This window comes from Tupaia chinensis, unplaced genomic scaffold (genome assembly GCF_000334495.1).
Source record: "Tupaia chinensis unplaced genomic scaffold, TupChi_1.0 Scaffold144255_1, whole genome shotgun sequence".
Classification (NCBI taxonomy): Eukaryota; Metazoa; Chordata; class Mammalia; order Scandentia; family Tupaiidae; genus Tupaia; species Tupaia belangeri.
In genome coordinates this window covers 66,813-89,938 of record NW_006204113.1, presented here as the reverse complement: position 1 = coordinate 89,938, position 23,126 = coordinate 66,813, and the positions used below count along the sequence as shown (strand labels likewise).

At 40.9% G+C, this 23,126-nt stretch overlaps 1 protein-coding gene across 2 annotated transcripts in view; it reads right to left on the bottom strand.

The window, feature by feature from the left end:
• SLF2 (SMC5/6 complex localization factor 2) overlaps positions 1 to 23,126 on the bottom strand; it is a 58,005-nt gene that overhangs the window by 14,571 nt on the left and 20,308 nt on the right. For both annotated transcript variants that reach the window (XM_006166309.3, XM_027767395.1), the window contains 8 exons: positions 21,476 to 21,578; positions 16,312 to 16,387; positions 14,695 to 14,836; positions 8,662 to 8,764; positions 5,748 to 5,924; positions 5,085 to 5,182; positions 3,396 to 3,483; positions 359 to 490 (listed from right to left, as the gene is read on the bottom strand). In XM_006166309.3, the coding sequence (XP_006166371.1) occupies positions 359 to 490; positions 3,396 to 3,483; positions 5,085 to 5,182; positions 5,748 to 5,924; positions 8,662 to 8,764; positions 14,695 to 14,836; positions 16,312 to 16,387; positions 21,476 to 21,578 (919 nt within the window). The remainder of the gene's footprint in view (positions 1 to 358; positions 491 to 3,395; positions 3,484 to 5,084; positions 5,183 to 5,747; positions 5,925 to 8,661; positions 8,765 to 14,694; positions 14,837 to 16,311; positions 16,388 to 21,475; positions 21,579 to 23,126) is intronic.

The window sequence follows — 23,126 nt, the reverse complement described above, 5'->3', positions numbered from 1 at the left end:
TGATGGAGCCGCCCTAGGCGCCAAGGCACCAGCTGGCCCCTCGAGGACATTCTTTTTACCACCCCATAACTGCCACAGTGAATCACTACAAAATATTCACATGATTAAACTACCAATAACCCACTTTTACTAAATATAAATTCTAAAATTCTCAACTAAATTTCCAACTCTCAAATTCACTGACGAATTTCATGACAGCAATAAATAAAAAAAAAACCACACAACTTATAAATATGCTTAGTAAAATCTAGTCTCCAAATCCAGAAATGTCTACGCTATCAATCTATGGTAGGAAATTGGTATCTGCTCTATGTGTCATATGTACTCTGAGACGCCTCGAGTCCTAGAATACCAATACCTGCTTTTCAAGTTCTAAATGAAGACTGTCATCAATAGTGCCATTCGGTTGTTCAGCTTTTTTCTTCAAGACCATTTTCTTTAACAAATCAGAAGGCTTCATTTGCACAAGATAGCGATGTAGGACTGATATCTATCAAAAGAAGGAGCAGAGAGTGATTAGTAAGCAACAGAGTTGCCTTCTTAAAAAATTACTTAATTCTATTTGCTATTATTATTATTAATTTCTTAAATTAAACAAGAGAAAAACAGAAAGGGAAAGGGGAAGTGAGAAAGCAAGCCACAAGGTCTGAGACTCGAACCAGTCAGTTATGTGAGTCCAGCCCCTTAACTACCACGCCACTTGCTGGCCTCATAGTTGCTCTTTTTTAGGCTACTTTTTTCCAGCATGTCCTCTGTTTATTTTACCTTCTCTGATTTTGCCAGTTAAGCTTTATTTATAAGCACAATGATACATCGATTTCCTTTTTTGAGTTTTGTGCAAATGTTGGGTCTTTGCATTTTTATTAACATTTTCCTTTCATGTGGTTCACACTAATTTATAATAATCTACATAAGTTGAAACAGAACATAGACAAAAAAATATGTCCTTACCAACTTATTCAAGTCAAACATTAACAAAGGGCCTATCCTACCTCTACCAGCAGCCCTTGTCTATTACCTGCAAGCAGAGGCAGCCTGGGATTCCTGCAGCCGGTCTCCTGTGGGCACAGGCTGCACTGCTGGGGTTGGTTCTCCTTTATTTTATTTATTTAATTATTGTTGCTATTTTTTTTATTTCAGTCCAGCCAGCGAGAGAGCGAGAGAGCGAGAGAGAGAGAGAGAGAGAGAGAGAGGAAGTAAGAAAGCAAGTCACTAGGTCTGGGACTTGCACCGTGGTCAGCCATGTGGGAGTCCAGCACCTTAACTACCACACCACCTGCCGGCCTCCTCCTTCATTTAAAAGTCCTCAAATGCTTAAGAGGAGACGAGGAGATACTACAACAAAGGTCACATTGAGTGCTTGCTCTGTGAAATTAATTTAAAGTTAGAAAAGTTTAGCCTGTGGACAGTCACTGAATTCATTTTTTTAAAAAAATTTAATGTTATGTATCACAGTTATTATTTTTAAATTTTTGCTATAGGGCACATACACTCACCAGAGAGACACACAGAGAAGGGTGAAGGGAAGTGAGAAAGTAAGTCACGATGTCTGGAACTTGGACTGCAGTCAGCCATGGGGGAGTCCAGTGTCCTACTCACCCCACCACATGCTGGCCTGAAGTCACTGAATTCTTTTTTCTTAAGTAATTATTTTATTTATGGGACCAGCAGTTAGCATAATGGCTATGTCGCTGGACTTCCATGTAGTCGACCGTGGTTCATGTCCCAGACCCGGTGGCTTAAAATTCACGCCGGGAGCATGTGCGTGTGTGCCCAAGATCCCGAGAGGAGAATGGAGGAGAAGGGATTGCGGCGTGACCATCCCCCCTGGGGGGTGAATTCTTGCTTTCTATCTCTGTCTCTGTCTGTCTGGCGAACGCACATGCCTTATAGCAAAAAAACCTCTCCAAAAAATATTTTTTTTTAACTTTACTTATTTATTTTTAATTTGACCAGAGAGGAACAGAGCGAGAGAGAGAGAAGGAAAGTGAGAAAGCAAGCCAGACCTTGAACTGTGGTTAACCATGTGGGAGTCCAGTGCCCTTAACCACTACCATGCCACCTGCTGGCCCCCTAGAGTCACTGAATTCTGCAAAGAAGTATACAAGAAGCTGACAAAAAAGTCAGATTTTATAATTTGAGCATCAGTTCCTAAATCCAAGGGTTAGTAATTCATGTAGTTCTATTTTACAAGGACAAAAAAAGGAAAAGAGAGGGGTTAGCAGGAACTCCTACATGGCCAACCTTGGTTTGAGTCTTGGACCTGGAGGCTTGAAAAGTATGCCAGGCATGTGTGCATGCATGCTCAAAATCCCAGGATAAGGGTAAAGAAGAGAATGTGACATGGATATTCCCCTTGGGGATGATTTCTCATTTTCTCTTTCTCTCTGGTGAGTGTATGTGTACTATGGCAAAAACTTTAGGGAGAAGAAAAAGGAAGAGGAGGGCAGTTAAGAGGCAAATGGTAAAATCCTATCCCTGGGCTTTCTTTGGAAGGCAGTAAATATTACCAAAGGGATTGAGAGCTATTCATTCATTAAATTGGTGGCTCAGGAGTGGTCCCCAAATACCTGGAATCAAACTCCACAGAAGCAAAACCCAGCAATGCCCCTCACTCTCTCTGCCCCACCCTACCCTGTGCATACTTCTGTCATTGCTTTTACCACACTAACCCAACCTAATGCTCTTGGTCTGTTTTGTTTCAGCCACTAGATTATGCGTTCAAAGGGCAGACTCTCTTCATCTAATTCATTTTTTAAAATTCCTAGGACCTGACAGAGTACCTTGTCCTGAGCCTTAATTCAAACAACAAAGGGTCATCCAGATCATGTTGTATGGTGAGCTTTCAAATCCAACTACAGGTAGCACCATTAGCACTATCAAGGTTTGTGAAAAGCCTTCAGAACCTCTCAGAGTGAGGCTTCCGTAGAACTTATTTATACAGTCATACATATGTGATATATTCATTGCTGAACAAGTACTAGAGGGCAACCATATTTAAGTGCTATGATCTAAAAGGACTAATATTAAAACAGGTACAAGATATAATTAATATACAAGAGTTTCTTTAATCCTTGACAAAACCACTAACCTTAATAAGATGCACTAATTCAGTAATGTCACATTCATATAATTGCACATTAAGATTTTCCTGACCGTTTAATATTCATTAATTCATGTGACTGTCCACAATCATCTCTGTAGTGGAGGGTGTGAATATCACCCCCATTTCACTCATGAAACTGGGTCTTGTCAAATACCATGCTAAGGATTACATGAATAGAATCATGCCCAAGAACTGAGATGGAGGCCCAGGTCTTCTGACTTAGGGTTCATCACTTTTCCCCTACACCTCAGTACCTCTCCCATTTACTGAAAACAAAATATGTTTATACCTGCAGATTACTGGCATTAGGGACATCTTCATGTTTCTCATCCAGAAGCTTTGAAATAATCACTAGACTGAGGCACTGTCTCAGTTGCCTGAAATTAGAAGTTAGAAAACGTTTTTAGAATGTATTTTAATAGTTTGAGAAGCAAATGTATGAGCTAAAAGGGGCTCTTCTACTTCTAACCAGAAATACAGGTAATGTTTCAAGAAAAGGCTGTACAGCAATGCATAAGCTGTTGCAGAACAGTAACATTTTCACGAAAAAAATCTGCACACAAAGTTAAAGAGCTGCACTAAGTTCAGTAAATTATTAAACACCGGTACCTTTGATTCTATGGATATATTGATATATTTTATTGCTGGAATGCCTTTCTTTCTGTGATATTGTTATAGGGCTCATGTGTTTGCCAGACAGAGAGTGAGAGAGGAAGCAAGAAAAGACCATCCAGGCGGGGTAGCCATGCCATAGCCTCTTCTCTTACATTCCCCCTTTTGTGATGTTGGGCACTCATGCACATGCGCCCAGCGTGTTTCTCAAGGTGACTGGTCTGGACTTGAATGGTGTGGCTGGCTATGTGGGATCCAGTTGCTTGAACCACCATGTCTCTCGTTGGCCCACTGCAATTTCTTTATACTGAAGCATTTTATGCTAATTCATTAATCTTCATAGTATCTGTGATCTGTATTAAGTTATCAGATAAAATAAAATTAAGAACTGACGGGAACCAGCAGTTAGCATCATGGCTATGTCGCTGGACTCCCACATAGTCGACCGCAGTTCGCGTCGTGGACCTGGTGGCTTAAAACTCACGCCGGGCGCGTGTGCGTGTGTGCCCAAGATCCTGAGAGGAGAATGGAGGAGAAGGGATTGCGGCGTGACCATCCCCTCTGGGGGGTGATTTCTCGCTTTCTGTCTCTATGTCTCTGTCTGGCGAGTGCACGCGCCCTATAGCGAAAACCTCTCCAAAAAAAAAAAAAGAACTGAGAATATTATAGAATGATGTGAATTAAGAATCAGTATCAGCCTATCAGTACCTTTTCTCATAATTGAACGTGGAATAAAACACTCTTAACATTGAAAGAATGATAGAGAGGCCAGACAACGGCATGGTGCTTAAGGTGGCTGGATGCCACATGGCCCACTGTGTGGTTTAGTCCTGGACCTGGTGGCTTGAAAATCATGCTGGGCTGGGACCAGCAGTTGGTATAATGGCTATGTCGCTGGACTCCCATGTAATTGACTGTGGTTCGAATCCTGGACCCGGTGGCTTAAACTGATGCCAGGCACGCGCGTGTGCATGCCCAAGATTCCGAGAGGAAAATGGAGAAGGGATTGTGGTGTGGACATCCCCTCGGGGGGGGGGGTGATTTTTTGCTTTCTGTCTCTCTGGTGAGCTCATGTGCCCTATGGCAAAAGCCCCCAAAAAAAAAAAAAAAAAAATCATGCTGGGCACACATGCATGTATGCCTAAAATCCCAAGAGGAGATTGGAGGAAAAGGGATTGCAACATGGTCATCCACCCTAGGGATGCTTTTTCACTTTTTCTCTGACTCTGGCCAAGAACATATTCCCTATGGCAAAGTTAAAAAACAACAAAATAAAGAATGATAAATAGAAATAAAAGGTCCAAAAGCATTTCATTAACATAAACATCAAAAAATTTCTCAATGTGTAATTCTCACTTTTCAATACCTTCCACGAGATGTCCAGTTAGGAACCAGCTGTACCAACCACAGAAGGTTGTGGGGATGCCTGGAGAGTTCATTGATGCCCAGGGAGAGTTCAGGCACCTATGAATAAGAAAGATTCTTTTTAAATAGTAGAGCACAGTCAAACATCCAACAAATCACCTGTATCCCTTCTAGCTCTAATGGAAGCATTAATACAAAATAAAACACTCATTTTTAGAAATAGCATGCTGTGCGTATAGTGTTCAGATTCAGTTCTATCACAAACCATCTTTTTAAAATATTTTTCTGCCATGTCATGCTTTAATTTAAATCGTAGCACTTATTAATTATGATTTATATTTACTTGTTTACTATCTAGCTTCTGAATAGAAGAAAATCTCCTTTGAGGGTAAGAGCTTGGTCTTTTTCATAGATGATTAATAATGTGTAGTCCATTGGAAGTTCCCAAAAAACACATTTTTGCTGAATAAATAACTATGGTTTTAGAAAAGATTCAGTAATCATGAATTTAAATAATACAGTTCCAACAAACACGGTGCCTTCCTCAGTTCATTTTTTAATCTACTAAAGATTTTAACTGAGCTTAGAGACAGTACTAATTCTAAGACAGAAGTTGTGAGGCTGTACCAAAAAAAATCAGTACTGAAGTTTTAATTAATGTTACCTTTGTGTTCCAATCTCTGATGTTTTTCATCAGGTTTATCAGGAGACTCTGAAAGTCTACTAGAGGAATCTGTTTCAGCTGTTTTTCCAAACTCATTTTAAACAACATTAAAATCAGCAACATTATTTCACCATCTTGGTAACCTTCTGGATGTATGGATGTACACAAACCTAGAAACTTTTTGACACAAACACACAAACTTTAGGAGCTGTATTTTACATGAAGAGTTTTCATTATAAATCTTTTTGACCAAAGGTATAGAAGAGAGGGGCCAGTCTATGGCGTAGTGGTTAACTGGCTGGATCCCACATGACTGACTATGCAGTTTGTCTACTGGACCTGGTGGCTTGAAAAATACACAGGTGCGAGTGCCCAAAATGAATCCCAAGAAGAGAATGGGGGAGCAGAGATTTCCTGTGGCCATTCCCTCCTGGGTGCTTTCTCACTTTCCCGCCCTCCTTTTCTCTCTCCAGTCAGCACATATACTCTATGGCAAGTTACAAAAACAGAAAAAATAAATAAATAAAAAGAGAAATGAACAACAAATACCGCATGTTTAGAAAAATGGCAAGAAATATTCATGTTAATATCAAATTAAGTATCTCCCCCATTTTCCATTTTCAAGATTTTCTTCATAGATTCAGTATAAACAATTTGATTCAGCCACTAAAAATGTTATCACAATTACTAATTCTTTTTTTTAGCATTTAAAGTATTTATTTATTTACATTTAATTAAATGTCTTTGTGGCCAGCAGTTAGCGTAATGGCTATGTCGCTGGACTCCCACGTAGTCGACCGTGGTTTGTGTCCCGGACCCGGTGGCTTAAAACTCACACCGGGCGCGTGTGCATGCGTGCCCAAGATCCTGAGAGGAGAATGGAGGAGAAGGGATTGCGGCGTGACCATCCCCCCTGGGGGGTGATTTCTCGCTTTCTGTCTCTATGTCTCTCTCTGTCTGTCTGGCGAACGCACGTGCCCTACAGTGAAAATCTCTCCAAAAAAAAAAAAAGAAAAAAAAAATGTCTTTACAGTGTACAATATTTCTTTTTCCAGCACAAATACCATGATGTCAGTCAAGACAAAGATATTACCATATACATTATCATCAGCAAATAGTTTCTTATTTTTTGGTCAATTAAACATACTTGTTTTTTCCCTTCCCCTTTCCCTTCCCTCCCTTCCATACTAAATTCCCCAAATTCCCCCCCCCACATTTTATTGATTCACAAAAGATCTTAAACTAAAAATAAGGATGAAGCTAGAATCCAGTGACAAATGCACTGTAATTTTCTTCTGAAACATTTTTTTCTCTCTCCATTCCCCCTTTTACCAAAGAGAAGTACGAATTAACTTATTCGCAAAAAAAAAAAAAAGAAAAGAAAAGAAAGAAAAGGAAAAAAAAAAAAAGGTTAATCTCAATTTGGTCTGTTATTTGTACAAAGCCCCATAAGAATTCAATTTCTGATGCAAGGAAACAGACACTATTGAACTTATGCAAACCACTCTGCCACAAAATAAGAATGTTTACAAATATTTTCCAAATGCAAAGGGGTCAGGAAGGGAGAAAAGTTTATGATTTCACAATGACTAATTCTTGTTCATTAAGTTATATTATCTTTATTTTCAATTGCAGGACGGCACGTGTGTTTGTCAGACAGACAGATACAAAGAAAGCATCCCTCAACAGAGTGTGATCATGCTGAAAGTTCTCTTCCTCCAGTTTTCTATCCTGATGGAATTTTGGGCATGAATGTATATGTGCCTGGCAAGTTTTTCAAACCTCCAGGGTCAGTACTTCAACCCTGGTTGGTCACGTGAGATTCAGTAGTCTTAACCCTCAGGATACAGGGCCAGCCCAAACGACACTGTAACAAATACTTTTTTTTTTTTTTTTTTTTTTGGGGGGTTTTTTTTTTAGGGCCCGCCCTCTCGCATTGTTATAGGGCACGTGCACTCGCCAGAAAGACGTAGAGACAGAGAGACAGAAAGCAAGAAATCTCCCCCCAGGGGGGAATGGCCACACCGCAATCCCTTCTCCTCCATTCTCCTCTCGGGATCTTGGGCACGCACGCACACTCGCCTGGCATGAGTTTAAAAAGCCACTGGGTCCAGGACTCGAACTACGGTCAGCTACATGGGAGTCCAGCGACATAGCCATTACGCCAACCGCTGGTCCCAACTAATACCTTTTTGTATACATCCTAATTTCATACATTCTGTATATACCCTAAAATATTATTGGTTTCAAAATTATGTTTATAACGTAACTTTGATTTCAAGTTTTCCTTTCGTTTCTAGTATTAAAACACAACTAAAATCAGCAAAAACAAAAAACAGACTATGTGTACTTGCAGGAGAATCAGAGAGACAGACAGACAGAGAAGGAAAACAAGAAATCATCTCCGAGGGGGATGGCCTTGCTGCAATTACTTCTCCTTCCAAGTTTTGGGCAGACATGCAAATGCACTTGGCGTGAACAAAAACAATCTTCTTCTTTTTTTTTTTTTGGTAGAGGTTTTCACTATAGGGTGCATGCGCTCGCCAGACAGAGAGAGAGACATAGAGGCAGAAAGCGAGAAATGACGCCTCAGGGGGGATGGTCACGCCACAGTCCCTTCTCCTCCATTCTCCTCTTGGGATCTTGGGCGCGCATGCACATGCGCCTGGCGTGAGTTCTAAGCCACCGGGTCTGGGACTCGAACCATGGTCGACTACATGGGAGTCCAGCGACATAGCCATTACGCTAACTGCTGGTTCCCAAGAAAAACAATCTATAATACAAAGATTATTGCTAAGAAATTTCAGAGACTAAAAATTACCAGGTAGGAAACTTAGTATGTTTTTTTAAACCATTAACCACAAATAAATGGTTCTAGCTCTGTACCAAAGAAACACAAAAAGGTTTTTCCTACCTTAACCACATTTAAAATGTTGGTTTCAGGAAGAGATGAAAAAATTGGCTTATAAGATGCATCTTCACATTTTTTTTCTCCCAGTGTTGTCTGTGCTTCAGAACTATTGAGACAATAAAGCAATGTGAAATTAGGCACAAGAGAATCACTTCAATGTTGAGAAACTCCATCCATCCATCCATTACTTTTGCCATAGGGCGCATGCGCTTTCCCGCACATGCTTTCCAGAGGGGGACAGAGAGACAGTGAGAAGGAAAGGAGACATCACCCCTAGTCCCAGGGATGGCTGTATTGCAATCCCTTCTCCTACTGGGATTTTAGGCACACATGCACATGCGCCTGGTGTTGATCTTCAAGTTGCCAGTTGTGGGACTTGACAAACTACTTAAAAACTACATTCTTGGGGTTGGTAGGTGGAGCGGTGGTTAAGGGTGCCGGATTCCCACGTGGCCGATTGTGGTTTGATTCCGGACCTGGTGGCTTGTGTTCTCACTTTGTCCGTTTCTCTCTTGCATGCGCTATCCCTCTCTAGTCAAATTAAAATAAATAAATAAAGTTAAATAAAATAATTATTAAAAAAAAAAAACACAAAAAACCAAACATTCTTAGGCCAGCAGGTGGCATGGTGGTTAAGGTGCTGGACACTCTCACATAGCCACCCACAGTTCGAGTCCTGGACCTGGTGGTTTGCTTCCTCAGTTTCCTTTTCTCTGTATGTCTGTGTTTCTCTGGTCAAATGAAAATAAATAAATGAATAAATAAAATTAAATAAATAATTCCTTAAAAAAAAAAAAACACCCTACATTCTTTAAAGCTTTAATTTTCAATTCATCTAAAAATTTACTTACATTTAATCACATGTCTGTTAACTCATTTTTCAAATACCAGAGAGTGCAGGTATATTCTAGAGTGAGCAAGCGAGAGAAAGCACCTGCAACGGGGCCTAGTCATGCCATAATCCCCTTTATTCTCTTACTCCTTCCAGCCAGGATCCTAGGCCACAGGGGCCAGAATGCCAGCTGTTGGCCATGTGGGACTTGGCTCTATCCACAAAGTTTAACTATTACACTATGGGGTTGGCCCCAAAAAACATAAAAAAAAATTGCTATAGGGTATGTGTACTCACTAGAAGAGACAGAGAGGAAAAGTAAGAAAGCATCCCCCAAATGCTTATGCACAACTGCATAGCTCCCAGCATGTTTCTCAAGCCACCAGGTCTGGAACTTGAACCACTCAGGGACCCAGCCACCTTTACCACCAGGCTAACCGGCTGGCTCCCAAATTGCATTCTACTGAGGTACAACGGCACACAATAAAAGGAATGTTGTGGTCCTACCTCCACGGGTCTGAACGTGTACTCGTGTTGTTCTAACAGGCATTTCATTACCACGCACGGCGCTGCCAGTGCTTCCCTGTGCCCATCTCCATTCTCTACTGCACAGCGGGGGTACAGCCAGCACCCCTCAGGCTCCAGTCACTAAAGCTGACTGGCAACCCTTCAACTAACTCAATAAAAAATGATTTCACTTTGTTTAATATCATTTGCATTTATTATGTCTTACTGTAATCATTATATTCCTTTATCTCACTGCTTATTTCCCTTCCTGTATGTTTTCACCACAGTGAAGAAAGAAAATTCAAATCTATTGCATACATGTAACATACAAAATGACCACACTACACTAAGGAGTGTATTAAATGTTAAATAAGTACTTTTTTATTTCTGGAGAGTTTTTTTTCCCCAAAGTTATTATTATTTTTTAATTTATTTATTCATTTATTTTTAGTTTGACCAGAGAGAGACACAGAGTGAGAAAGAGGGAAAGTGAGAGAGCAAGCCACTAGGTCAGGGACTTGAACCATGGTCAGCCATGTGGGAGTATCCAGCTCTTTAAGCACCACGTCACCTGCTGGTCCCTGGAGAGGTTTTTGCTATAGGGCGCGTGCGCTCGCCAGAAAGCGAGAAATCACCCCCCAGGAGGATGGCCATGCTGCAATCCCTTCTCCTCCATTCTCCTCTCGGGATCTTGGGCACGCATGCACATGTGCCCAGCATGAGTTTAAGCCACCGGGTCCGGGACTTGAACCACAGTCGACTACATGGGAGTCCAGTGACATAGCCATTATGATATCTTCTGGTCTCAATACTTGGTATTTTTTAAATAATTATTTTATTCACTTTGACTCAAACTGTGGTCAGCCTTGTGGAAATCCAGTGCTCTTCACCACCACACCACATGCATCCCCCTCCCAAGTACTTGGTATTTTCAATGTTTACATTATGTAGAAATACTAAGTAAATTTCAAAACATAAATGTTTATGAATATTCTAGTAATTCTTTTTTTGGAGAGGTTTTCGCTATAGGGCGCGTGCGCTCGCCAAACAGACAGAGAGACAGAGAGACAGAAAGCAAGAAATCACCCCCAGGGGGGATGGCCACGCCACAATCCCTTCTCCATTCTCCTCTCAGGATCTTGGGCATGCACGCACATGCGCCCAGCATGAGTTTAAGCCACCGGGTCTGGGACTCGAACCGCGGTCGACTACGTGGTAGTCCAGCGACATAGCCATTACACTAACTGCTGGTCCCTCTAGTAATATTTTTGAGAAAATAACTGAGGTTTCTCTTGGTCTGAGAAAGCATTATTTTTCCTACTTAAGGTGACAGAATATAGACTTTACCTGAAAATTTGCAATCTAACATTATTTTAAGACAGATTACATCTGAGTAAAAAGGGTTCCTAAATGGAGTGGCAAGAGAATTGGAGAAATGAAGAGTTTTGTTATTTTTTTCATTTTTTATTTTTACAAGTTTTTGCCATAGTAAGTATGCACTTGCCAGAAACAGTGAGAGGGAAGGTGAGAAATCACCTCACAAGCGGGCTGGCCGTGCTGCAATTCCTTCTCCATTTTCCTTTTGGGATTTTGGGCATGCACACACATGCGCTGGGGTGATTTTTAAGCCAACAGGACTGGGATTTGAACCACAGATGGCCATGTAGGAGTACAGCACCTTAAGCACTATCCCACCTACTGACCCTGAAGAATGGTTTTAGATATGTCACTGTAAGAATTTCCATTTTGGAGTCAGCTCTGTGGCTTAGTGGTTAAGGAAGTCAGATCCCACAGGGCCAACCACATGGTTTGAGTCCTAGACCTGGCAGCTTGGGAAACATACTGAATGTTGAGTGCCTATATGCCCAAAATCTCACAAGGAGGGAGAGATGGAAGAGAAGGGACCGCTGCCTGATCATTCTCCATGGGGGCACTTTCATCTTTCCCACTCCCTGTCTCTCTGGCAAGCACATGTGCCCTTCACAAAAACAAAACAAAAAGCACCATTTTTTTTTTTTCATAGGTTGAATATATTTGCAATGTTTAAGAATTATTTTTACGGGGCCAGCAGGTGGCATGGTGGTTAAGGCGCTGGACTCCCACATGGCCAACCTCGGTTCAAATTCCAGACTTGGTGGCTTGCTTTCTCACTTTCCTTTTTGCGCTCTCTCTGGCAAGCACTCGTGCCCTATAGCAACTTAAAAAAACAATGATAATACTAAAAGAATTATTTTTACTTCCTTTTTTTTTTGTGTATGACCAGTCTATTCATTACTTTGCCCATATTTTTATTTCTTTTTTTCAATTGCCAGAGAGCATGTGTACTTGCCAGAGAGAGAGAACCCTCTGACTGGGTGTGGTGACACTGCCATCTTTCCCATTTCTCCTAAATGGGAAATTTGGGGCATGCATGCACATGTGTGGGATCTGGCTCCCTAGGCATAGCCAACCCTGAGCTACAGAACTGACCCCTCTGGGCCCCGCTTTAGAGTTTGCTAGAGTGTATGTCTGTTGGAGGGAGGAGGAGGTATTGAGAAATCAACCCCCAAGGGGGATGGCCACGCCGCAATCTCTTCTCCATTCTCCTCTCGGGATCTTGGGCACACATGCACATGTGCCCGGCGTGAGTTTAAGCCACCAGGTCCAGGACTTGAACGGTGGTCGGCTACGTGGGAGTCCAGCAACATAGCCATTACGCTAACTGCTGGTCCCAATACAGATGATTTTTCAAGCCACTGGGTCTGAGGCTCGAACAGCACAGATGGACATGTGGGATATCAAGCTACCTTAACCTCCACACCTATTGCTGGCCCTCCTTCTGTCAATTTTTCTGACAGGTTACTGATCTTTCCCCCAGACCTGAAATTAAGGCTTTGTCTAGTTTCTCTCTCTCTCTCTCTCACACACACGCACACACACATTTTCATTTTCCCTTCTATTTTTTAATCGTCAGAGCATGTGCACTCACCAGAGAGTGAGTAATAATGCTACAACCCCTTCCCTGTTTATCTGTCCTGTCAGAATTTTGTGGCACACGTGCCCAGTATGTTTTCAGACCGACAGAGCCGGGAATTTATCCTACACAGTAGGCCATGTGGGATCTGGCTTCCTTAACCACTAGACCATGAGAGATCGGCCCTCTCCCTCTCTATTTTGTGGATTTACTTTGACTTTGTTTATAATTACTGCCATGTAGATTTTCAAAAAATGTGGTCAACTAGATTATTACTTTCTTTGATAAATTCTGGGTGCTAGTTCACACATAAAGTCATCTTGCCCTCTTCTAGGGTTGTTGTAAATACGCTGCTAGCTCTTCTATCATTTCCTTGTTTATACTACATACATTCATCTCTGATCTATCAGTAAGATTGAGATAGGAATCCAAAAATTTTTATCCAGATGGCTATCTGGTTTTCCAGATACCGTGAAACATCGCTGAGTATCCGTTTCCTTATTCTTTAAAATACCACCTTTGGGATATACTAAGTAGGTATATATGTTTGGCTCTATTTAGAATTTCTTTATTTCGTTCCACTGGAGTTTCATATCCTTGTATTATTATTATTTTTTAATGGAAGGATTTTTTGGCTACAGGGCATGTATGCTCACCAAAGAGAGAGACAGACAGAGAGAAATCACCCCCAAGGGGTGATGGCCATGTGGCCACCTCTTCTGTATTCTCCTTTCGGGATTGTGGGCACACGCACAAATGTGCCTAGGGTAAGTTTCAAGCTGCCAGGTCTGGGACTGCCAGCACAATGACCGCTACAGCTCCTGCTGGCCCCACTCTGTATTAATTTTGCACCCTGGCGCCCATACCAAAATCTCTCACAAGCTTGTCTGCCACAGTTTTTCAACTGCCTCTCAGGTTTCTCTGTATAGATTAAATCACTTCTGGAAATAATCTTTTGCAAACTCCTTTCCAACTATCTCTTATTTTCTTGTCTAACTGCTTCAGTCAGTACCCCCAAAACAATGTCACATAACAACATAATGAGGCAGCCAGTGGCCTGGTGGTTACGGTAGCTGGATCCCACAGGACCAATTGCGTGATTCATATCCTGGACTTGGCACTTTGAAAAACACACTGGGGAGATCAGCAGTTGGCGCAATGGCTATGTCACTGGACTCCCATGTAGTTGACCACGGTTCGAGTCCTGGACCCAGTGGCTTAAACTCACGCCGGGTGTGTGCGCATGCATGCCCTCTCTCCAAGAGGAGAATGGAGGAGAAGGGATTGCGGTGTGGCATTCCCCCTGGTGAGTGATTTTTGCTTTCTGTCTCTCTGTCTCTCTCTTTCTGGCAAGTGTATGCATCCTATAGCAAAAAACAAACAAACAAACAAAAAACCTCTCCAAAACAAAAAAACAAAACAAAACCAGAAAACAAAAACACACACTGGGTACATGTACCTCTGTGCCCAAAATCTCAAAAGGAGAAATGGAACAGAAGAGATGGCAGTGTGATCATGCCCTCTCTTACTCCCCTCACACCCTGTCTTTGGCAGGTACAAATGCCTTGTAGCAATAAAAGGAGAAAAAGAAAAAAGAATCTGATTCAAGATTGATCTCCACTTTGAGAGACTTAATTTAAAAAAAAATGTAAAAATGTCAAAAATGAATACTGAATTTACTAAATTAACAGTACTTAATTTCCAACTATGATATTTTACAATTAAGTATGAAATGAAAACTTACATTAGGTCGTCTTCATTAAAATCTGGCTGAAGATTCTCCAATGGAAACAAGGATCTAAAATCAATCCCCATGTTGAAAAACACAGCTGCAATATCAGACAGTGATGGGATCCAAGGCCAAACTGGTGAGTCACTGAAGGTATCTAGTGAACAGAATAAAATATTCCAAATAAATTATCTATAAACCCGTATCTGCCAGGTGACAGCCTGCATGTGAACCATGATTACAGTAATTTTATATTGTAGAACTGACAGCTATTAATGATATGCTAACTATATAGTTAAGTTTTAGAATCATGATAAAAATCATACTTTCAAATAAATGTTAAAGAAAATGATATTTAAGAGGAAAATACCGGAGAGTGATGGAGAAAAGGGCATAACTAAGAAGGAAGTGACACAATTTGAAACAAGTGAGAATAATGAAGAGATTCCAAGAAATGCCAGCATAGGAAGACCGCATCATCTTCAGTGGTCCCGACTCCCCAAGTGGGGAGAAGGTAATACCACAATGCTTATTTTACCCAAAGGGCTCTCAGAGGTGAGAAAATAACGGTCACCCTTTCTATGGATGCTTTTAATCCGTCTTAGTTCATTCTCAGTACAATATTACTGTTCACCAATAGGCCCATAAACTTAACTGGGGCTAAATAAATAAGTAAACTTGTAACTACTCTACTTAACCAGCAAAATAAGCCATGCTTTGGTAAATATTATATATATGATCTTTTTAAAAAAATTTTATTTTAGAAAGTCTTTTAAAAATTATTTATTTTATTTATTCATTCATTTATTTAATTTGACCAGAGAGAGACAGAGAGAAAGTGAGAAAGCAAGCCTCCAGGTGTGGGACTCGAACCATGGTTGGCCATGTGGGAGTGTCCAGCGTCTTAACTACCACGTCACCTGCTGGTCCCACATATACAATCTTATACCTTTCTTTTCAATTAAAATGTAAAAATTAAAATATTCATTTTTGATCAGCATTTTATTTCACTATCACTTTTTTTTTTTTTTTGAGAGTTTTTTGCTATAGGGAGCATTTGCTTGCCAGAAAGACAGAAAGTGAGAAATCACCCCCCAAGGGGGGATGGCCATGTCACAATCCCTTCTCCTTCGTTCTCCTCTTGGGATCTTAGACACACACGCCTGGTGTGAATTTAAGCCACCGGGTCTCAAACTTCGGTCGACTACGTGGGAGTCCAGCAATGTAGCCATTACACCATCTGCTGGTCCCAAACTCTCATTTTCTTTCTAAAGGTTTTTGCTATATGGTGCATGTGTTAGCCAGGGAGGCAGTGAGAAATCACCCCTCCCATGTGGTACGGCGATGCCACAATCCTTCTCCTCCATTTTCTTCCTGAGATTTTGGACATGCACACACTTGTACCCAGCCTGAGTTTCAAACCATTGCGTCTGGTACTCAAATTGCAGCCATTCGTGTGGAAGTCCAGTACTTTTACCACCATGCCACCTGATAGCCCCTTACTGTCACTTTTCATAACAAAAATATTTTATTCCCTATTTCCAAATATAGTAACATTTAGCAATATGAAAAAATACCATGTAAATAATAACCAATACACAAATGTAAATCAGAGTAAATTTACATGCTTACCATTTCTAATTGTTATTTCCATCAAAGTACTTAAAATCTGCACTGACACAATACAGTCTGTATGAACCGACATCATCTGCCAAAAGTAGATAAATGATAGGGCTGTCAGAAAATACGAGCAGTTACTATTTCTTAGCCACATATAAAGGTGTCTCACATGCATTTCATTTAATGCTTACAGTCATTTTAAAAGGTGGTACTAATTACACTTTAAGCAAATAGGCTTAGAAAGATTAACACCCTACCCAATGTGATACTTGGAGGAGGTAGAATTTAAATTCGGGTCTGATTCCAAAATCAGGGCTCTTTCCATCCTAACATGCTGCTTGTTTTTACAACTTCAGTTTATAATGTGACAAGTGTAACATTTAAAAATTATCAAAAAACAGCTTTCTAATATATATCATAATAGGAAACTAAAAATAAAAGGCTGCTAGTAAAACTATTAGAAAAATAGAAATATGTAAGCTAACTTTTTTTGAGAGATTTTTGCTTTCCAGTTGTGTGCTCATTGGCGAGACAGAGAAACAAAGTGAGAAATCCTCTACTCCATTCTCCTCTTGAGCTTTTGGGCAGGGATGCACATACGCTAGGGTGTGTTTTAGGCTGCCAGGTCTGGCAGTCTCACTGTGGTTGCTTGGCCATGTGGGAGTCTAGTGCCTTAACCACTGCGCCATCTGCTGGCCCCCAGTACACTTTCTAATACTTGTTCATTATCACTAGTCATTAGACAGATTCAATGAGAAACAATGAAAACAAAATATATATATATATATATGTGTATATATATATGAAATCACTCCCCCGGGGGATGGCCACGCTACAATCTCTTCCCCTCCATTCTCCTCTCGGGATCCGGGGCACGCATACACACGCGCTGGGCATGAGTTTAAGCCACCAGGTCTGGGAATTACATGGGAATCCAGTGACACAGCCATTACACTAACTGCTAGTCCCCAAAAATGTATTTTTTTAACTTGTAACATATTGAACATGATTTTAAAGTGGACTTGTAGAGGAACCTACATTTCTATTGCTACCTCTTTTGTTTAGTAGTCATAGATTATTATAGTAAAAATATAAATCTAAAATAAGGGGAATAACCTAAACTCTGATTTTTTTTTTTTCAAAAGAGATTTCTGCTGGGAACCAGCAGTTAGCGTAATGGCTATGTTGCTGGACTCCCACGTAGTCGACTGCGGTTCGTGTCCCGGACCCGGTGGCTTAAAACTCACGCCGGGCGCATGTGCGTGCGTGCCCAAGATCCCGAGAGGAGAATGGAGGAGAGGGGATTGCCGTGTGACCATCCCCCCTGGGGGGTGATTTCTTGCTTTCTGTCTCTGTGTCTCTGTCTGTCTGTCTGGCGAGCGCACGCGCCCTACAGAGAAAATCTCTCCAAAAAAAAAAAAAAAGAGATTTTTGCTATAGAGGGTGTACACTCATCAGAGAGCGACAGAAAGCGAGAAATCACTCCCCAGGGGAGTGGCCACACCACAATCCCTTCTCCTCCGTTCTCTCCTTGGGACTTTGGGCACAAACACACAGGCACCTGGAGTGAATTTTAAGCTGCTGGGTCTGGGACTCAAAGCACAGTCAAGTATTTGTGAGTCCAGTGACATAACCATTACTCCGTCCACCGGCCCCTAAACTCTGATTTCAATCAGGCATAGTCTGAGTCATTTTGAAAACAATCTATATGAAAATTGCCTTTGTTACGATGTTTTTGTTAAACTCCCACAAGGAGGCCATGCCACTCATAGACATGTTGAACACAGGACAAGTTGGATAAAAATCTTTCTGGGGGGTGATGAATTCTAGGATGAGCAATAAAGCAATTTCAGCTCATCAAACAAATGGGTAAAGTATGTTCAACAATTTAATGTCTACCAAATTGAGAATGGGTGAAATAAAGCAGCCTGACAAAAGAATGCTAGAAAGCCATTAAAGATAATAACCTATATATTTGGAGATGAAAACGCTCAATTACCGGAAAAAAACCAGGTATAAAACAAACCAGGTATAAAACATATTGCTATATGTTATATAGCAATTTTCATATGCAGAGAATGATCTAGAAGACACTGACCAAAATGTGACAGCACCAAAGAATTAGGACCTAGGAGGAGTTTAGCTTAAAAAAAAAAAAATTGGGGCCAGCAGGTGGTGTGGTGGTTGATGTGTTGAACTTCCACATGGCTGACCATGGTTCGAGTCCTGGGCCTGGCGGCTTGTTTTCTCTTTCCTGCTCTCTCACTCTGTATGTGTCTCTCTGTGGTAAAATAAAATAAATAAATAAATATTTAAAAAAAAGAAAATTATTCTAATTTTACTTGACCTTTTCAGTCAAACATCAATTCCATTTGTAAATTATAAAAATAAAAAAGGCAGTGAACTCTAATAGTCTACTACATGTAGAAACTCAATATAGTCACAAAAATGAAAAGATTTTTATTACTTTTTTTTTTTGAGAGAAATTTTTGCTACAGAACACATGTGCTTGCCAGAGAGAGACAGAAAGTGAGAAATCACCCCTCCAGGGCAATGGCCATGCTGCAATCCTTTCTCTATTCCCTTCTCGGGATCTTGGGCATGCACGCACGCACATGCACCCGGCAAGAGTTTCAAGTCGCCAGGTCTGGGACTTGAACCATGGCCAACTACATGGGAGTACAGTGACATGACCATTCCACCATCTGCTGGTTCCCATTTTTATTACATTTTAACAACCAAATTAATAAAATACTAGTTAAGACTACAGAAATAACTGAATTTTTGTATAGAGTCTAATAATAGAAGTCAATAAAGACTCTCTCCACCATAAAAATGAATTTGGGAGTTAAAAGGAGAAATGAGAAAGTATCTTACACCAAGAAAGAGCTTAATAAATAATTTTTTGTTTCTCTTCAAAAAATTTGAAGAGTATTCAAAACTTTAAATGAAGATACACTAGATGGGTTCACATCCATAAGATAAAAACTAGCACAGATAAATGCAAATTTCTTCTAAATTTAAGAGATATCTAGAGGGACCAGCAGATAAGAGTAATGGTTGCACCACTGGACTCCCACATAGTGAACCATGGTTTGAGTCCTGGACTAGAGGCTTAAAACTCATGCTGGGTGGATGTACATGCATCCCCAAGACCCTGAGAGGAGAATGGAGAAGGGACTGTGGATGGCCATCCCCCCAGGGGGTGAGTTCTCTCTTTCTCTCTGGCAAGTGTATGTGCCCTATAGCAAGCAAGCAAGCATGCATACACATATGCACACATACCTACATACATATATCTGGAGAGAATTATGAAGCCCTGGCATGACAGCAAATGTTTTGAATTGTAATAACAGAAAGACGTGGGTAGGGTAAGTCTCCTTGGAAACTTATCTGATGGCTAGAGAGACAGACAGAAAGCGAGAAATCACCCCCCCCCCCGGGGGGGGAGGATGTTCACACTGCAACCATTCTCCTCTTGGGATTTTGGGCACACACGCACACCCACTTGGCATAAATTTTAAGCCATCAGGTCTGGGACTCGAACCATAGTCAACTACGTGGGAGTCCAGAGACATAATCATTATACCATTAAGAATGCTCAACCTTTGTCACTCTTAATCCTTCTTGTCTAAGATAATTCCAACCTAATTGGGCATTATTATGGCATAGGTGTTAATGCTGTAGAAGCTAGTATAGGGCTGGCAAGCGATGTGGTGGTAGTTAGGGTGCTGGACTCCCACATGGCTGACTGCAGTTCCAGCTTCAGACCTGGCGATTTGCTTTCTCAGGTTCTGTCTGTCTGTCTCTGGTGAGCATGCATGCCCTGTAGCAAATTAAAAAAAGGAAAGATAAATAAAATTAAATAATACAAATTTTAAAGGATTACTTATTCAATTTTATTTATTTATTATTATTCTTCAATTTGACCAAAGAGAGAGAGAGAATGCAAGCCGCCAACTCTGAGACTTGAACTGCAATTGGCCAAGTGGGAATCCAGTGCCCCATCTACCACGCCACCTGCCAGACCCATAAATAAATATTTCTTAAAATAAACCCTAGTGGAAAAAGCCCTGGTCATGACCTCTCAGCATACAATCCTTTCTCCTCCATTCTCCTCCTGGGATTTTGAGTAAGCATGCACATGCGCCTGGTGTAATTTTCAAACCCCCAGGTCTGTGACTCAAACTGCAGTTGACCATGTGGGAGTCCAGTGCATTAATCAACAAGCCATCTGCTGGCCCTAGCATACACTGTATTTAGCACTGAATTGTTAACTTCTGGGTAATATAAATGCCAACAATAAGCTTTTATGTTGATGAAATTTTCTGCCTTAAGATCCAAAGTATCTAGAATAACACCACGATTCTATACTTAAAATCAGTAATGCCACTGATTGAAGTATTAAATTTGCATCCTCCCTCCAAAATATACATGAAGGGCAAAATAGCTGTATACAATTAAAATCTTCAAAATGTATAGTTACCTCCATAACATGGGGGAAAAAGTTAAAAGAAATCTAGGTCTGTAAGCCTTAGAAGACCCCTCCTAAAACTAACTATAACTGATTTTACCACTATGGTGAAACGCCCGACATTATCATCCTGTCTGTATTCTACCTGCCCTACCATTTTCTTTATGTCTACTTTTTCCTCATTCTAACCCACTAAAATCATAGGCTTGATGTGCTATATTAGTTTTTTCTCTAATAACATGCAAATAAAATTACATTTAAAAAGCTTTTTAAAAAAAGTTTACTTATTTCAGGGCTGGCAGGCAGCATGGTGGTTGAGAGAACTGGACTCCCACATGGCTGACCATGGTTTGAGTCCCAGATCTGGTGGCTTGCTTTCTTACTCTCTCTTTCTCTCTGGTCAAATTAAAAATAAATAAAGAAATAAAGTTAAATAAGATAATTCTTTTAAAAAAAGTTTACTTGTTTCTTGAATATAACAGAGAGAGAGACAAAGACAGAAAGGGTACCTTCAAGAGAAACCTCACACAGTGACCCACCCCCAGTCTCACCTGGCCTACATCAGGGGCACACGAGCGCATGCCCAGCATACTCGGGGAAGGTCCAGCTGTATCTTGACTGTACCACCACTTAGACCTAAAAGGTTTGTTTTTGACTGTGAATTACAATACAAAGTAACTATCGCCCAAATAAGTCTCTTACCCGAAACAGCCACTTCAACACAGGTATAGGACACTGGACGTAGTGATAAGCAGAGGTAAGAAAGCCTTGTGTTGTCAAAAAAATCTGATCTGTTTTTCCTGATCTGCAAAGACAAGATGACTGTTATGTTCACAGCAACTAGATCTACCACCCCCACTAGATCTGATATAATCAAGGAAACCATCACGGAAATCTCAATCCATGGAGGCTGACTCTATGCCAAAATGGAGAGGATGCTCATAAAAGAAATTCAGCTGACAGAAGCTGATCAAATCTGTTGACTAGGCTGCACACTTATCTGGTGAACAGAGCTATATTTGCTGGCAATGCTAACAGAGAGCCTGAAGCGTCAGGACATCTGTTTTTCCCAGCTTGGGGATGTACTTCATAGAACTCAGCACCAGAATTACGTGATCTCTCTAGATCCGAGATACTATGCACTGAGAGAAATTAGGACAGTTTGGGCACTGTAGTAGGGATTACTAATTGCCCATCCCAACACCTATTTTTGCTTTTCTTCTTGATAACTGAACTCTGATTTTTAGCTGCCTAAAATAAAATCACTTCAAGACAGGTGTGACCATGTTGACAAAGTTCTACCCAACTACCCAGAAGCAGAAATGTGTGGGATTTCTGGGAATTTGAACATACATGCTAAAGCTCCAATAGCACCTGGAGCGATGAGGTATGAAGAAGAGCGTGATGGTTGAGGTGCTGGAATCTCACACGGCCGACAGCAGCCTGAGTCCCAGACTTGAGCTTGAAACTCGGACTGGGTGCATGTGCATGTGCATGTATGCCTATCCCCCCGGGGTGATTTCTTGTGTTCTCTCTCTCTCTCTGGCAAGCACATGCACCCTAAAGTAAAAAAAAGTCTAAAACAACAACAATAATGGTGGAGAAGAGGGGCCAGCAGGTGAATGGTGGTAAAAATGCTGGACTCCCATGTGGCCAACCATGGTTCAAGTCCCAGAACCGGTAGCCCAGAAATCACACCAGATGTGTGCACGCATAAAATCCCGAGAAGAAAATGGAGAAGAGATTGTGATGTGGCCATCACCCTGGAGGGTGATTTCTCACTTTCTCTGTCTCTCTCCAGGGAGCACATATACTCTTTGGCAAAAACCTAAAAAGAATAGTGGAGAAGAAAGATTACATGGTGAAACCACAATATCAATTGAACTTCCTACCTCTTTCACATCAGAAAGAAATATATTTCTGGTTTAAGCGTCTGTTATTTTGACAGTCACTGTTACTAAATACTGATCTTTTTTTTCCTTAAAGTTTATTTATTTCCTTCATGAAAGCGAGATAAAGTCAAATACCCTCAAAAAGGTCTTTTTCCATGATCTCTCTGCCCTCTTCCTTCAGCCAGCCTGGACCATGGTGCACACACCTAGCACTTGCAGGGTGACTGGAGAACTAAACCTACAATGCCCTGTATGGACTAGCACCATCTGCACCACTGCTGTATCACTGAGCCAGCCCTATGCACTGATCTTAATCCTAATTAATAAAAGCATGTAATGTGCCAATCAACTGTCCTCCACTCTTTCTATAATTAAGAAAATACAAAGAGCAATAGTAATAAGAGGATTAGGAAACCAGATTAGTCATCATAGAAATTAATCTTTTGAAGATTACATTGATC